Raw genomic sequence first — 18,845 nt, 5'->3', positions numbered from 1 at the left:
ACTTTTAATTTGTACTTCCATGATTAAAAATAATTGTCAATTGAAATGAATTTTTTTTTTAGATTGCTTTATCTGATATGTGTTTTTGTTTGTTTTCTTAACTAGTGAAAAAGGCCATAGATTTTAAATCTAGAGGATTTAAATTGTTTCCAGGGAAAGACAACAGCAACAAGTTTTCTATCTGTGAGTGTACTTCTTTTTGTTACTTTTTTAGTGCAAGAGTGAAGTTTGTGCTGTCTCTGTTGTTTGTGTGTTGTACTGTTTCACATATATTTAAGCATTTATGTGTATGAAATCTTTATGCTCCGGTCTGCATGATGAATATGCAAAAGTGTAGATGTGCTGTGAAGAGTGACTCTGTATAACATTGGCATATCAGAATATGTTTCTTTCACTGTTAATGTTCCAGTTTAAATTAAGAATTATAATAAATTTAAATATATATAAGAGCCAGTGGTTAGAATGCAGTATTGCAGATTAACTCACTGTTCACTGCCAAGAGTTCAATCCTGATCAGTTCAAGGTTGACTCAGCCTTCCAACCTTCTGAGGTCAGTAAAATGAGGACCCAGATTGTTGGGGTAAGATGCTGACTCTGTAAACAGCTTAGAGAGGGCTGTAAAAGCACTGCGAAGTGGTATATAAGTCTAAGTGCTATTGCTATTTTCCTCTTCTGCTTTTGTTGGAAGTTACGTTAATATAAGTAACTATGCATTATTTTTATGTCTTCATAAAAAGAATTGAAAGAAACATATTTTTCCATTAATATATAGGATGACAACCTTTCAAATTTGATTGATGCATACAAGGAAATAACATCTTCATTATGTATAATAAACAGATTTATTCTGCAGTGGTAGAGAGTTTGCTTTGTATTATTTTTCTCAGAGAAATATTTAGCAATGCACAAAGGATTGAAATGTCAAGCTTTGTTAATTATTTTTATGGGCTGGCAGAAAGTAATAGAAAAATGATTTTGAACAGGATGTCATATGATCTCTCGCCCCCACCCAAGGCTGCCAATGGGTTCCATTGTCTGATTTAGAGAATAAATGATGAAAAATTAGAAAGAATAAAACACCTCCAAGCCCATGTTGAAGCATGCTCTGCTTAGTTTAGACTTTTTTTCTCCAGGTTTTTCAGTCTACCTAAATATTAAACTCTAACTTTTTAAAAATCCAGTCCAATTTTTTTCCAATATTTTCTTAGTTTCCCTTTGGTTGATGTAATGATTATACAATGACATGAAATGTTGGTATTAGAAAGCTAACAAACTCAGTTATTCCCTCTCTAAAGAAGATAAGGGAAAAGGATACCTAAAATAAATGGATAGTGTACACTACTTTGCCGTTGGAGAAGAAAAACTGAACTGAGAGACTAAGTCTTCTTGAATCTTGGAACCTGAAGGAAATTGATCTGTATAATTGTACAGTAATATTATACCATTTATGCAAAAACTAGAGTTTGTGGAGAATACAAGACATCTGCTACTAGATAAGGGCTTCAGACAAAACTAGGTCACATCAAAATTTTGAATTTTCTCTACATGTGTTATTACCTGGTTGTCCTTCAGATTTCTGCAACCCAGGTTTGGAATACCGATAAAGGAGAATATTTGTAGCTCAGGGTTGAAATGAGGGATCGTTGGCTCTCTCTTAGCTTTGTTATTTTCTTCAAGATGTTTCATTACCCAAATTAGGTAACATCATCAATGCTAGTTCTATTGTTTAACAGATTATTTCAATATAGTATGTTTTCCAGGCACTTTATAGTTATTATTTTAGTAGCAGAACTTCATTTTCTGCAAAGGACAGCTGTGGCAATCTCAGGAAAAGACATGGTGTTTTACGAGATCACTAATAGATGTTTAATTGTGTGCTCATACTTTTTCTAAAACATTTTGAAGTGCTACACATCTCTGTTAGGATAAAACTTGGCTCCAGATTTTATTGAATATTAGGTATGACTTAGATTCCTACACTTCTGTAATTGGGGTTGCAGTTGAATTGACCTGCATCAGATTCTGCATAGGGAAGAGGTTGACATCTTCACTCACTGTAAGATTTTATTTATGGCGGGGGGGGGGGTAGCTTTGGAAAAACACATAGGATAGTCAGTAGTCACATGACAATTTATAATCTCACGCTTGAGGAAGGGGTCAAGTGATGTTAAACTTCTATGAGACTTTTCCTCCCATTTCCACTCTTCAAAAGGAAAGAAACAGCTAGAAAAATTCTGAATAGCCCCTTTTCAATTATGGAACAGTACCAAACAATTTTGTGACAAATTCTGACCTCAGAATTTTATGATCTTGGGCAATACAAATAAAATAAAAAATATGTCATTAAAAATCAAATAACTCCTTCAGACATTTAGAAGGTACAGAGGTTGAGCTGACTTCTCAAACATTGGTTATCTTGATCCACGTGCCCCACCATATATTTGGACCTCTCCTGATCTACCATAAAATGCCTGTATCTATTGGCCTTCATCCTAAAAATATCACATATAGTGACATCCATGTCTGAAGTGTCTTGAATCAATTAAGTTAGTCTGGGCATTGTGACATTTAATTTCAATATTAAAAAAGAGCTTGTTCAGAGCAATTTATTGTATTATATTCTTCTTCTTGCGCCATATTCACCATCGGATATTGGAGATCATTTTGGTGATCCTATTTTTATCAACAGCTGCACGAAAATGTGCTGCTGAGTTTTGTCCAAACCAGTCCCTTAGATTTTAAAGCCATTATGTTCTTCTTCTGCCTGGACCTTGTTTGCTTTTAATCTTTCCCTGGAGGGAAATTGTATTATATATTAAAAAGATTATATGGCTGTCCACACTGGTGACTCCAAGCAACTTAAACATTAAAATCCATAACATAAAAACCAATGAAACTCCATCCTACACATAACAGCAGCAACACAATCAAATCAATCACTTGATCAGTTCCGTCTCCATTCATGGTCTCCAGTCCACATCTTCAGGGCCTTTGGAAAAAAGGAACATGGTGGAGGCCAGTGGAACTTCAGGGAAAATGGTTTTCCACAGATAAGGGTCCACTGCTCCGAAGGCGCCCTTATCATGTTCCCATCAGAGGTACATCCCTAATATATTGGACCCATAATCTATCTGCCTTCCTGTTATGGTGAGCTCGGTGGATGTAAAAAGGGAGAGCAGCTCTTCAATTTCTTAACATATTCTATTCTTTGATCTACTTAGAGACAACATGCAAGTAAAATCTACATGCCTATTTTTGATAAGAGTAATGGGGATGAACAATATTTTTAACTTAGGTTCTGCTGAATATACAACATTAAGAAATTAATACCATTTATACATTATATGAAGTCAGAAAAGTTTTAAAAGAGCAGAGGTATTGGTAAAAGTGTATAATTATTACAGTCATTTTTCAGGGTGGAACTACTTTCAAAGCACTTAGATACTCTCTATATGCATAAAATGTATTGCCTCAAAGAATGAATTTTGTTTTATCTGTGAATTTTAGGGGGTTATTTCCATACATAATGATTGTATTGGAATTCATATCCCATATTTAGGTTAATGAGAACTTTCTATCACAAGCTTCAAAAGAATATTTAATGGTTATTAAATATTGTATTTAATATTTAATATTATTAAATATTGTACATCCACAAGCCTATGCAGTTTCACAAAGTGAAATTAATCTTCCACTTGTTTTGTTTTACACAGAACCTGCCCACCCCCTAAACTTCAGCATTAGAATACATGCAATTCAAAATATTGCACTCCAACTATAAAACAGATACATGTTGCATCATTCAAATATCAATATTGATTAAGATTCCTTAAGGGGGGGGGGGGGTCTTAGATTTTCAAGTTCATGCATGAAAAGTGCTAATATTTCCAATGAAGGTAGTATTTCTAACCTTTTAAATTATTGTTATCTTTAAAATTATATGTTGGTCATGCCATTGTCTATTGACTCTGGGTGGCTTAAAACATCATGAGAAGAGTAATATAAAATATTAAAACATTAAAAAAAGAAGAGCATTATATGTTAACAAAATTTGAGTCAAACAGGAACCAGTTTATCAATGGGATGGAGGTGGGATCTTCTTCTCATCTACTAACCATCTCCTGCAAGGGGGACTGCAGTTGGGATCCCAAGCTAATCGGCCGAACCAGGTTTTAAGGCCCTTCTGGAAGACAAAGAGGGTGAGGGCAAATCTCACCTTTGAAGGACATGATATTCCAGAAGATTAAAGCCACAGCAGAAAAAGGCTCTTCTCCTGGATCCTGCTAGCTGAAGTTACTTAGCCAATGAGTCCACAGCATGCCCTTTCTACTGGAGTGAATGGATGAGCTAACCCCATTCGGTGAAGTGCTTTCTCAGACACACTTAACTTTAGTTTATACTTTCATGTGTTTTATACTAATTTGATTTTCAAAGAAGTTTGTTATCTAGAGGTAGATAAACTTGATACTGATGCACATGATATATAGATCGTTTAATGTACTGGTGAAGGCATCAGGCTAGAAACCAGGAGATTATGGCTTCTAGTCCAATCTTAGGCACAAATTCAGATGAGTCACCATGGAGTAGTCATTCTCAATGGCAGTTGAGGCCATGGCAAGCCATTTCAGGGATCTTGTCAAAAGAATTGTTCAGACAATTGCTAAGAGTCAACATTAATTCAAAGTTACATGCATAGACACCCATAACCCACAAAAGTTAGAGGAGAGAGAGAGAAAGAGAGGTAGAATTAGATAACTTGGAGAAAAAGGACAGCGAGAAAGAGGGAAGAAGAAAGAGAGAGCAAAAAGATGCAGTTAAGAAAAATAAAGTAGAAAAATATTGGAAAATGAATTTGTTATGCTGAGTATAGGAGATCAGTTCCCTCCTGTTTTTTGCATAAGAATGCAATAGGGGATAAATAAATGTGAAACTCAGTTGCTTTTATATTGAAAGAGGTGGATGAATCATTTTTAAGCACGAAGTGAAGGTAATGTACTACTGCTTTTTTTTTTCTTGGAAAATTAATATGCAATGTGTTTGATTAGTTTACATATTATTTCTTATAATGCTGCTACTAAGGTTCTTTTAATGTGACTAATGTTTTCATTTGCTCTCATTGCTACTAACGTTTAACTTTGATGTTGCTACACTACTACTCTTATCAAAGTTCCTGACTTAATGCTAAATACTTACTGTATTTAATGGATAAGTGGGTCTTGATTAAAATGTAGCAACCATGCAGACAAGAAAACTGTATTTTCAACTAATTGAACATAGGCAGCCACAATTATTTTGTAATACATAGTGTACAACCTTATTTTTAGTAAAGGATAATATTTTGATGTATGTATGATATTCTGTTTAATGCTTATGAAGTCATTTGTTTTCTATTTTTAACTAGATATGTCAAGGGTTCATTAACTCCAAGAAGATTTAAAAACTATTGTTAGCCCTAAGTTTCCATATTAAAAGTTTCTAAATATTTACAGGAAGTCTATCTCAAAATTTCAGATGTATCAAATCAAATTAATATCATTGGCATAAGCCTTCTTCCCGCAAACTGTTCAGCAAAAATGAACAGTTATTAGTGTTCAATAATGAACCATTAGTTATTCCACTAATGGTCTATCCTAATTTTACATTCACACTAATGTCATATTTTTGTTGATCAAAAACATTAAGGTAAAAATATAAGGAAGGAGGAAAGATAAAAAGGATCAAAATTAGACAATGAAAAAAAAACTGGAATTAAAATGCAAATGATATTGACACATAGTATCAATAACACTAGTTTTCACACAAGGCCATATTTAAACCTAATTAATTCAATTGAATATAGCCAAAAAAATGGTAATAAGGAACAGCAGATGCATGAGCAGGAAATAAAGTCAGAGAGTCTTATTTCTATGCTTGCATATTTATGCTATTTCAACAATCACCAGGAGAAGCAAGAAAAGAAAGAAAACTTCAAAGATATATTTGATCAATGAATTAAAATCAGGGAATATATCTCTTGAAATTGTGGCTATCTCCCCAAAGCCTTTAATTAACAAAATTATCAAACAAATGCATATAAAAAAAATGAGTAAACAGAAATGTTAATCAGAAAGTAAAAACCTTTCTTTTTTGTCTGTGCTCTGATCTTAATATTTACCCTATTCTTTAAAAATAGTTTTGTCTTTCAATCATTATAATATCTACATAATATATTTTTATCATTGTTGTTATTATTATTCCTCTTCCATTAGGAGCAATCTATTTTCAGAGCAAATGTGGGAGCCAAAGAGGAAGTCACTTTACTTTTAATTTTAAATTATTTTACTAGAAAAAGAAACCTAACCCATCACCGAAATGTGACAGTTTTCTCAATTTTGATCAGCTGAACATATTATGTTGCACAATCTTATCTCAATTTTCATAAAGTACAACAAGAAGCAAAATATTTTCCCTAGCTCTCTGTGGACAAGGAGAACATCTTAAAAGAAACATTTCTAAAAGGACATCATGCTTTCATTTTTGTTATTTACATTTTAATTTGCTTCTAAACATTCAATAATGGGGTAAATTAGAAGGAAGCAAACAATGAAACAAAGCAGGCATGAAATGGAGCATGTACATTCTAATTCTTTCTGGGTCTAACAAAAGAATATCCAGTAATAATAATATTAAACAGAAAGATTCACAAATCAGAAAGTATTATATCAAAATATCTTCTTTCTTCTACCACAACTGGAGAATAAGAACATACAGTGAAGTCCCCCAGCATTTATCTAGATTATGACATTATCCACTCATTGATGAGCCGTTAAAAACCATGCAATTTTCTTTCTAGTAACATTCTAGGGCCTAAAACTTAAATCTAGAAGAATATAAAAGACCAAACTAGTATTTTAAATGTTAAAGGAAGCATTGGCCTTTATTTTAAGAATGTTTCTGAAATTTCATTGAAGAAAGTTAATCCATAAGCTTAACAATACAAGCAAAATATAATACTTAATATTCTTCACTGTACCTGAATTAAATGCGGTAAAGATTGCCAATTCATAGACAAGCCTGACCAATTTTATATTAGCTATTTGGAAAATTGATACTTAAAAAGTGAGCCAAGCAGTCAATCTATGGAATTACTGTATATAATACAAAGACTATGAATACATATTATCAAAGGATGAAAAGTAACTGAATAAATGATAAAAATAATTTCTGCAATACTTTCACAATGTGTATAATTCTGGGCTACAGCACAATATATACTTTGATATATATAAAAGATAATAGAGTTATTAGTATAGAAATGTTGTCGGTATGACATAGTAATCCATATAAATAACATATATAAATGCATGTAAATACCAGATAGAAAAAAAAAAGTGAAATATTTGAGTTTTTAAAAGTTAGGGAAAATATTCAGGCATTTTGGATTTGTTTTCCAAAATTAAGAAGTTTAATTTCCACTTTTTAAATTTAACCCAGATTTGAAAATGTTGGATGAATAGAATAGAATAGAACAAAACAGAACAGAACAGAACAGAACAGAATAGAATAGAATAGAATAGAATAGAATAGAATGGAACAAGAGTACACTGAAGATTGTAAACTTTTGTGTACCACCTGTTTGTCCTATTGTACATTAGATTTTTTGGGGGGTAAGGAGGTGAGTATATTTGTCTGTTTGTTTGTGTGTGCAAGATAATAGATAAATTATAGAAAATATGATTTTATTCATACATTGTTACAGTGTAGGTATAAGCCATCCAATTCTGTTTTCAAAAAAGTACAGTTACATGGGATCATCTACAGTTCTTGTAGTAATGCAGGGAAGATTCAAAATACTCCTTATTTGTCTGTTGCAATTTCTCTGTTCTCAAAGTTATTTTCAAAGGAAACACCCAGACTCAGACCTACAGCACAGCGATGCTGAAATCCTAAACCATAAAATGCTAAACAGGGTAGAAGTTTGTTTAAATTCCTAATAAATGATTACTGAGACTAATTTAATACAAATTGGATAAGCTGGACAAAAATGATATTTATTCTCATTTATGGTCAGACTTGCAAAATGAAAGGTTCTGCAATTTCAAAGATGAACCAAAATAATAATTCATAATGTTAAAATGTTTATATTATTTATCTTTCAGGATCAAAGGTAATCTCAACCTTAGACATAATGTTCTCACTCCAAATTGGAAATAAACAAAAAGCTTTATATCATTTCCTTCCATCTTCATGCACCATAATACTAGCTGTTTAGTTAATCATCATTCTCCATTATATTTGATCTTCTAAGCTACCATTACAATCCTTCTCTCTTGGACTCTTTGGCTCAAAGACATTACACCCTAAGAATCTTATCTATACTTCGGACATTGAGGGGGAAATGCACAATTGGGCAATGGAATTTGAGAGTACATATGTATAATGCTATTCTTTTCCCAGTATATCATACCTTATTAGATCACTATTTGTTAGATCTTAATTTGGTCCTAGTAACTTGTCACCTATGTGATCAAAAAGTTACATCATGAGCTTTTTGTTTTCCCAGCAATATTTTATAGATATAGATATAAACACAATTTACTCTTGTCATTGACTGAATTATAAATTATAAAATAGATTTGCTCCATAGTGATATCTCTGATTTTATTTCAGAATAAGAGAGAAATAGCCATAGTGTTTGTGTAAAGTATAAGTTAATTAATCATTAGTGCACCATTGAAGGATCTGAAGAACCAGCCTGGGAACAGACTGTACAGGCGGGAAAATCTATACAGTCAGTGAGAATCAACACCATTGTGATTGATAAATTCTCTCTCTCTCTCTCTCTCTCTCTCTCTCTCTCTCTCTCTCTCTCTCTCTCTCAGAACAGAGAGACAGAGACAGACAGAGAGACAGAGACAAAGTGAGAATTAGCATCATTATGATTGATAAATTGTGTATGTGTGTGTATCTATATAATATTCACATACATACATACATGCTGTTTATCAATCACAATGGTTTTGACTTTCAGTGATTATCTCTAATATCTATCTATCTATCTATCTATCTATCTATCTATCTATCTATCTATCTATCTATCTATCTAAAAGAAAAGTGTCAGGGTTCCAAGTAACACACCCAATGGAATAAAAACTCCAAGCTTGACTCACTTCGCTGTGGCAGCCCTGAAATTGCCGAGGGAGGGGGGATAGTTCCAGGGCTGGTAGAAAGAGGAAATGAAAGAAAAAAAGAAAAGAAAAGAAAAAAAACTTCATAGCCCTTGTTCAGCATATGCAGAAATAGTCTTAAAATGATGAAATTACTTGGAAGTAATGTGTATCTGAACAGAACGATACCCTTACCATTTGCCACCTCATTCTTTCTTGGGTAGCACTGAAGTGTAATGAGTTCTTCAAAAGTTCCCACTGCCATGAGGCATCTAAACCAAAGAGACGGGTGGGGAGAGACAGAGGGAGAAAGGGAGGGAGGGAGAGGGAGGGAGAGTTCAATTAATAATTGGATGGAAGATAACCAGAGAAAACCAGAGCTCGGCAGTTAATAAACTTCTCAGAAGAAAATAGGAAAGCAGCCTGTATTATATCCAAGACAAATGCATGGACTTTCCATAAAGTTACAAAAAACCAAATTGTATTATAAAAAAAAAATGTGTATTTGAGAAAATGTTCCCTGCTAATATTATTTTAAATAAATGGGTTGTGTATTATTTTATTTATTTATTAATCACATTTCTCTGGCTGCCCATCTCACACAAAGCAAAACTGGGCAGGGGTGTAAAGCAATTGACTAAAACAATGAGCTAATAAAAACAATAATTAAGAAAGGATAAACATTTTATACATTATAATAATACATTATAAAAAGTAAATATTAAAATAAGAATATTATCAGAAATTATGCCACTTCAGTTAAGAGTGTTTCTTCAACATAGCATTGGCAGAATATAAGCATTTAGAACTGAAAACATCTGACATAAAACAACTGTTCTCAAAATTGCTTTTAGAACACTGGGCACAGCATTTGGCCTAAGGAAAACCACATTGTTGAATATGAAGCAAACTAATACTCCTATAAAGTTGGATACCAATAATATGTCCGATTTTTTATTCCTAATATCAGAATCTAGGAGATTTGTAATGTTTTATCATCTATTAGCCATGGTGGCACAGTAGTTAGAATGCAGTACTGCAGGCTACTTCTGCTGACTACTGGCTGCCAGCAATTCAGCAGTTTGAGTCTCACTGGCTCAAGGTTGACTCAGCTTTCCATCCTTCCAAGTTAGTAAAATGAGGATCCAGAACGTTGGGGCAATATCAGATGTGGCATTCAGCAGGCTCTGACCAGTTCTGGAGAACTGGTAGCAGAAATTTTGAGTGTTTAGGAGAACTGGCAAATACCACCTCTGACTGGCCCCGCCCCCATCTATTATTTGCTTTCTGAGTTCCAGCTGATTGACTAGGTCTCCTTTTGTTGCCCTGCACAGGAGAAAGGAGCTGGAAAGCAGGTTTGTGGGAAGGGGAGGAAAAGGGATTTTACAATAACCTTCCCCCCAGGAGTGGGGAGGGAATGGAGATTTTACAGTATCCTTCCCCTTCCATGCCCACAAGCCACGCCCACAGAACCAGTAGTTAAAAAAAAATATTATACTGTAAATCATAAGTCTAAATGCTATTGCTATTAGGTATCTAATAATACCATCTGTTTCATAATAAATGATGGAAATTAAAGTTTAGGACCAATGTTTAGCTTTTTGGTATTCAAAGAAATAACAAAGACAAACTTGCATTTGGCTTTTCTTTCCCATTGTAAAAATTGTGTACTAAAAAAAAATCTAGCTCATTAAGGTAGCAGGGAGAAACTGCAACAATAACCTACATCTTTTTTCTTTGATATTTTAAAATAATTCCTAGCTGTCTATGTTGTTTTTATTTTTCAGTAAACGAAGGAGGGATCAAACAGGCATCAAATTTGTGTCCAGATCCTGGAGAACCTGAGAATGGAAAACGAATAGGCTCAGACTTTAGGTAATATTTACTAACCAAAACTTCACATGCATTAGCAGGGGTGAATTGACTTAGGGATTCTCTAAGTTGAAGTCCACAAGTCATAAAGGGGTCATAATTGGCCACTCCTGCATTAGTGTTACCTTTAAAATTAGTCTGATGTATTCCACTCCAAAGATGAATTTGAACATGATCATGAATGCTGTACTTAAGTTTTCATCTATGCAGGCATTTAAATATCTGTTGCTCTACAGGTAGTCCTTGACTTTTGACCACATTCTGAGACCAGAATTTATGTTGCTAAACAAAGTGAGTTATGCCCAATGTTATCAACCTTTTACCACCGTGTTTAAGCTTATCACTGCCTTGTTAAATCATATAGTATTTAAGCAAATCCAACTTCCTCCCAGTGGTTTTGCTTGTCAAAAGTTGACTTGAAAGGTCACAATTGTATTTACAATGGGCAGGATGCTACAGTCATTTTAAATATATTCTGTTGCCAATTGCCTACAAGTGACTATGATGAAATGGATCATGTGACTATGCTGAGATGGTTGTTTAGTGTGAGGATTGATCATAAGTCACTTTTTTTAGTGCCACTGTAACATTGTAACTGTCACTAAATGGTTGGTTGTAAGTCAGACTAGCCATATTGGTTATAGCAATTGAAGGTCATTCATTTTAGCATTAATGGTTATGTAGCATGCATGTATATGTAGCTTCATCAAGAAATATAGCTTTAGATTGAAACAGCTTTTGAAAATGCAAGATCTCAACTTATTCATCTGGAAAGAAATGTTAATCAAAGGAATTAATTTGTCACAGTGTAAATTTTCAGATTTCATGTATTTTTGTTCATGGCTATTTCTTCCAAATCACCTAATTTAGGCATCCACATTGGGGAAACAAGTTTAGTTTATATTAGCACTTCTTCCTGTGTAGATTAGTCTAAGATGGCAATATCAGTGGCTTATTTATATCTTTAAATAGGGTAATATAGTAATACTCTTTCAGGTTAATTCTAAATATATATTTCATTCTGTCAAAGCACAAGGATGATTATAGTTTCAGGAAGTAAACAAGCCAATATAAGTTATTATCCAGGAAATTGCTCAAAAACATTTTGTCATGGTTTTGTTTTAAGAGGTGTCTCTAAATATCTGCAAAGACCCAGCACATGGATCACTCTGATATTAATGGAAGATCAGTCTGTGAGACCTTCACATTTCCACCTTGTGTTACAGTCCCATCAGATCAGTATGAAGTAATGCTATAGTCACAGACAAGCTGTATTTATTAATATGAGACCTTTAAGTACACTTAATTAAAAGGTTACCATAACTGAACGAGCATCATAAATCTATCTCACATTAAAAAAAATGAGATAACTTTTAGATAACATAAAATTATTTATGAACAGCAACAGTGGTGGAACTCATCTCTGGGGGGCGTGGGGGTGGATGAGTCTGCCTATCGAGATGAGGTGGACCGGTTGCTTTTGTGGTGTGGAGACAATAACTTGGTCCTCAACACCAATAGACCAAGAAGCTTATAGTGGACTATTGTAATGACCTGTAGTGTCTCAAAATAAGCCAAAACCCAAAACATACATTAAAGTCTGGTAATGCCTTCAACTTAACTTCACTGCTTTATTAGGCACAGTTTAAAGTCACAAAAGTAAATAATGAGGCAAAAGGAAACCAAAGCAAACCACATTGACGAGAGTTCCGAAGCAAGCCAAGATAATTAATCATGTACTCCAGGAAGATAACCGAGGAGAGTCCATGGAAGAACGCCAACAAAGATAAACCTCTTTCAAAGGAAACACTAAACTTTGACTCCAGCAATTCTGACTACACAGTTACAAACTTATACATAGCTCCCAGCTGCAAGCCATGAGGAGGATCATGGTAATCTCCTCCTGAGTAGACCTCGCTTTTCCCTGATTCTCTCCTCTCTGTGTGCCCTAGGATGGATAGGGGATGGGCCTGGATCCTCTTCTGATTGCTCAGCCGGCCTCTGCCCTTCCCCAGCCTCCTCCACCACCTCTGGAGCCACACTCCCACTCCCTGTTTGGCTGTTCCTCCTCTTCCTCAGAGTCAGTTTTCACCAGGGGCATGACAACTATAGAAGGAACAGACCAGACATCCCTTGCTTATCAATGGAGACCAATTGGAGCAAGTGGCCAGTTTTAAGTTTCTGGGTGTTACTATAAAAGAGGACCTGACCTGGGGTGCTCACATTGCAGTTCTGGTCAAAAGGGCCCAGCAGAGATTATACTACCTGAGACTTCTCAGAAAACAACAACTGAATGAAAAACTGCTGGTGACCTTCTACCGCTGCACCATAGAGAGCATTTTAACATACTGCACCTCTGTATGGTTTGCCAATTGCACAGTGGCAGATAGGAAAGCACTCCAGAGGGTTAACATCACTGCCGAGAAGATCATTGGTTGCTCTGTCCCCTCTTTGGAAGGGCTTTATAGCTCCTGCTGCCTTAAGAAAGTTCAAAACATTCTCAAAGATCCATCTCATCCTGGAAACCCTTTTTTTGAACTAGTACTATCTGGCAGATGGTACAGAATAATAAAAACAAGGACAAATAGGCTGAAAAACAGCTTCTATCCCAGGGCAGTAGCTCTTTTGAATTCTGCTGTATAGTGCAGTATTGGTGTGGTGTTGTGGGTTTTCAGTTCAATGTGTGAAGGGTGAAGGATGTGTGTTTGTGTTTAGTTTCATGGTCATGGTCATGATGTGCACTGAAGATGGTGTTTGATTTTGTTGAACGAGGTGCAATGACAATACACTAAACTAAACATACAGATTAAAAGAGGAACATGTTTTTAGTTTCTCATTAAATAAATTAAACAATGACAGAAAAAGAGAATGTTGAAATGAATCCATTTGAATATGTAACATTAACCATAATTACAGAAAAGGGAAAAAAATGAAACAAATTTCACATACCTTTATTTGTTTTTAGACATGCCTTCCTTTTTGGTGCATATGCACCAAAGACAATATTTTTGTGTGTACAATCACACTTGGCCAATAAAGAATTCTATTTTTAAGACAAATCAGAACTAACTTTTACCGTAAAGTGAATACTTATTGAATAAATGTAATAAGTGATTATTAAAAACCTACAAATATTTTTTGAAAAATATAGTACATATTAATCTGCTTGTGTTCAATTTTAGCTTGGAGTCAACAGTGCAGTTTTCTTGTGATGAAGACTATGTGCTACAGGGGGCAAAAAGCATAACCTGCCAAAGGATAGCAGAAGTTTTTGCAGCATGGAGTGATCACAGACCAGTGTGCAAAGGTAAAATATGAAAATCTGTATACTTTCATGCCAGTTTTCTGTACTTCTTTCATCTTGCAATAAGAAGGATATCTTTAAAGCTGGGGCATTGACAGGATGATTAACAAGTGACAGGGGATACCATCTTGAATTTTCTGACACATATCCCAGTTTATGAAAGCACTCCTACAAAATTATAGTTGAAATAAATCCTTCTGTACTTTTGAGTGGTCGAAGTATCTTCACACCTTCAAATATTATGGTTTGATTTTTCCCAAACAAAACAAAAATAGAGGATTTGCTCCATTTTTGTTTCATTTGTATTGCTCATGTCTTCTAGGTATAAGGAATTTTGCAAGATGGTTAGTAGGTTTTCTTAGCTAGGTCATATAGTTAAGTAAATACCATCACATATCTTCTTTAGTGAAGAGACTCTATAGCTATAAGGGAGGCTGTGGGGAAAAAAAGGTTTAACTTCAGATTTAATTCTAGAATTACTTCAATCCCTTCTGCTTTCCAAAGTTGGGATATAGTCAATGCATAATATCTCATTTCCAAACATTGATTTATTTCCCATTCCTACCTTAATCAGGGAGTCGTGGTGGTGCAGTGGTTAGAAAACAATCTTGCAGGTTAACTCTGCCCACTTCCAGGAGTTCGATCCTGACCAGCTCAAGGTTGACACAGCCTTCCAACCTTCTGAGGTCGGTAAAATGAGGACCCAGATTTTTGGGGGTAATATGCTGACTCATGTGAGTTTAGAGAATACTGTAAAGTACTATGAAGCAGTATATAAGTCTAAATGCTATTGCTGTTCACATTTACAGTGACTAAATGGACATTCTTGAACATACTTTTTCAGAAATATATATTCCTTTAAAAATTCCAGTAAAAAAATAATTTTTTGCTTTTATGGTATGCTGGAGAATATACCCCACTTATTTTGTTATAAAGTACTTCTTCCTTTTATTAAAAAAAAACAGCAGGATTGATCTTAAAAGAAAACCAGTGAATCTTTGTTTAACCTGCATACACAAATTTATATTTTGTGCAATGCAGAAACCTTCATAATATAGTCCTTTTTAAATGTTCATTTTAAGATTTAACTTAACATAAAAATCATACTGTATTGATTCACTTACTGTATATAAATCAATAATACTTATGATAATTAGCAGCTATCTCCCTATTTTTTAAAAAAATCTAAGAAATATAACTGTTAGAATATTTTTTTCAAATAACAACACCAAGAACATATACAAAAAATAGAAGCATGTTCTTTTGTGAAACATATCCTGTATTTTTTCCTAATAAAAAGATAGTGTTCTTAAAATACAATTTTCCATGGTATTGACTTCTATTTATGCAGAAACAGGATTTTATTTTCCTGTGTTAAAACCTTGCAGGTTTGTTAGAAACATGCTGTGTTCCTTAACACAATTCGTTTTTGTATGTTCAATAAATCAGTTCTAGTAAAAAAATTATGGCTGTATAATACAGTGCTCATCAGTTACTTTTAAAATGATATAAAAACAAATTTTAAAAGAGTGGCAGCAGTTAATATTCTGAAGCACTATTTTATTATAAATACAGAATATTTCAGCTGTATGCTTGATTTTAGTTTATCATTTGATAACACATCCTGCAGTATTATTGCTTCTTTCATAGCACCCAACTGGCAGTTATAAGCCATGATTACAGATATTTTTAAAAACCTTCTATTAAGTTTCATATGTTCTAATCTTGTAAGAATGTTTTGTGTGAGCTCTTTACTTTTTATAGGACTGGATATTGATTTATTGTTCCTACAAACGATTGTATATGGCATTCTGTAGTATGAGTGAATTACGCTTACAAAGATGGTTGATATACTAAAATGATAGGATGATATTTGTACTCATAGAGAGAATATATACATACATATATTCTCAAAGATGAATGAGAATACCAGGAAAGCTAAACAGAACAATTTTATTATATATGAACATTACTGAAATTTGATTAGTGGTGTATAAAGTTATGTATTACCTGGTTTATCTAAGGGTAACTGGAGCCTTTGGCCATACAAATTTTTAATTCTACTTGAAGAACAGTTTGACCCAACATTTTAAGTATCTTGCTAACAATAGGTTTTGCAGACTGTTAGTAGAAAGTAATATTACAAGAATTTTTTTTTCCTATTACAAGCCTTGAGAAAGAATATACCAACTTTCAAACTAATCTGTATCTACTCATTATTGGAAAGTAAGTGGTGAGTTCTGAGATTTGCGCATTAGCAGTTTTAATTTAACCCATATATGGTGATGGGTTAAACCAGTTCTGTTCTGGGCTTTATAATGTTGAATTTTCCCATATTGGGGAAAAATGATTTCAAAAGTCAAACAATAAATGTAAAAGACTCTTAAATCTCTTAAGACAAATCTACAAAAATGGGGCAATGTTTTTGAAGTTTCGTGGCATTCAGAATCTATTTTGATCATGCTTGCTGAAAACTGATAGCAGAATAACCTATGAAATGGAAAATATATGAACATTCACTCTAAAGAATTCAAATCACAATTCTGAGAGAAAGAAAGCAAGAAAAAGAGTTTCAAATATCCACTCAATGGCATGATATGCTGTTTCTAATTTATAGTTTTCAGCATTCTCTTCTACAACATTTTAACCTAACCTGAACCCCAAAAGTTTCTCCTTGCTTGCTCTGGCACCATAAAAGTACAAACGTTACCAGAAAAGAGTGGATTAATTTCTCCATTTTTGAAGCAAACTGCTGAAATCATTGAAACTGATACGCATTTTCCCCCTCTGGCTGAAACAAAGTATGGATTAATTCCTTTTTTTTTTTTAAGAAATTAGATTGCAGTGTTTTCAGGGCAGTAATTCTCACCACCATATTAGATCATCAAAGAGCTAATAACCAAATACGCTTAATGATTTGTTCAGTATTTTAGATTATATTTAAGAAATCAACTACATTGAGTAGTAATTGGGAGAAACATGTGCTACTTATTATTTTCAGCTTGCTATCTCAATAGAAGAACATTGATTCTTGAGAGAAATGTATTGACTGTGAAGGTCACTTTTAAAATTTTCTTGGCTTCAGTTTCTCCTTTTTCTTAGATCACAACAGTGAAGTTTAAAGTCTATCTCTCCTTTGAGAAACATTCTGATTTATTTTGAAGTTGATTTATTCAATACGGAAGTTTGTTAGTAAAACTTTTGCATATGTATTTATTTTATAAACTTATACACACTTTCAAAAGAACATTATTCCTTAGCTCTGTTGAAATACATTTCCAAGTAAATGGATGATCAATGTCCAGTGCAAACTTATTTATTTATAGTTATATCATCTGATTTATACTGGACTTTGGTATTCAACCTAATACACAATTGTTTCATTTTTTAGAAAAGTAGAAACTATAGTTTCAGAATTGAAACAAGGATATTTTCTGGTTGTGCTGTTAAGGTATTGATTAGTTTACTTGAACAATTACTTTTCTAATTTCCTTAAAGTTGTACCCATATGTTTTAATATCCAAGAGTGCTAGTTGTCAAAAAACTGAAACTGTGGTATTTTACTTATTGATAAATATATTAATTTGATCATAACTGTTCCACTTTGAAACTTGATATGTGTAGATGAAAGAGAGTTTGCATAATAATATCTCCCTTTTTAGATTGCTAGATGCAAATTGCTGGGAAAACAACAATAACCATACAATAAAGTGTGTAAAAGAAGGACAAGAGGAAAATGATGCTATATAACTTGAAAAAGTATGAACACTTTCAGAAGCATCCATCAACCCTATATTGCAGAATTATATCATATTCTATAGTAAAACATAGGGCAAAAATAAAATAACAAGTGCAGAACATGTATTAAATTTAATTTAATTTCAATTTTCATTTACTGCAGAGTTTGAAAGTTGTTCAAAGAAATTGGTTGGATTCACCAATTCTATAAAGTAAAGATTTAAAAGTGGGGAAGGGAATTTTTTTTAAAAAAGTTTGCACAGTTTTAGGAATTCAAAATTATGTTCTCTTCCCCACAAAAGTTTTAGAGTGCTAGTGATATATAAAGCACCAAAGATAGCAAGTTAAATTAATCATCCCTTCTATTTATAGAGATTTATTCTTTTCTGCAAGCAAAAGGGGGAGGAAAGCAATGTTAACAGATTATTATTGATTCTTCTTGCAGTTGCCCCTCTCGGCTGTATAAAAACATATTCAGTTCCAGAGATTACTTCAGATTTGGCAAGTGAACACTGGAAATATAAAAACTGCCTCTTTTTTTTGCCTTGATCTCTCCACAAACAGGACATCCTTAAGAAGAGAACAAAAAACAAAATTAGTGCAGTGGTAACAACAGAAATGAATTAATGTTCCAAATTTTCACCATAAAAGCCAAAAAACCGGTTATTCATCATTTGAGTTCATTTCAGTTCAAAGGCATAAAAGTAAGAAAAAAAAGTAATACAGTGACTTTGGATATTAAAAAAAAATATTAATGCCAACTCCCTCCTATCTACAATTAGGAG

General features: G+C 33.5%; 1 protein-coding gene across 1 annotated transcript in view; it reads left to right on the top strand.

Annotated features, from left to right (window-relative positions):
• CSMD3 (CUB and Sushi multiple domains 3) overlaps positions 1-18,845 on the top strand; it is a 646,074-nt gene that overhangs the window by 311,721 nt on the left and 315,508 nt on the right. Inside the window, exons 7-9 of the mRNA XM_087931634.1 lie at positions 106-183; positions 10,934-11,021; positions 14,201-14,325. Coding sequence (XP_087787760.1) covers positions 106-183; positions 10,934-11,021; positions 14,201-14,325 — 291 coding nt within the window. The remainder of the gene's footprint in view (positions 1-105; positions 184-10,933; positions 11,022-14,200; positions 14,326-18,845) is intronic.

Source organism: Pseudonaja textilis, chromosome 3 (genome assembly GCF_049901715.1).
Source record: "Pseudonaja textilis isolate UNSWEBS1 chromosome 3, rPseTex1.2, whole genome shotgun sequence".
Lineage (NCBI taxonomy): Eukaryota > Metazoa > Chordata > Lepidosauria > Squamata > Elapidae > Pseudonaja > Pseudonaja textilis.
The sequence above is the reverse complement of the archived record's forward strand: the minus strand, read 5'-3'. Positions and strand labels throughout refer to the sequence as shown.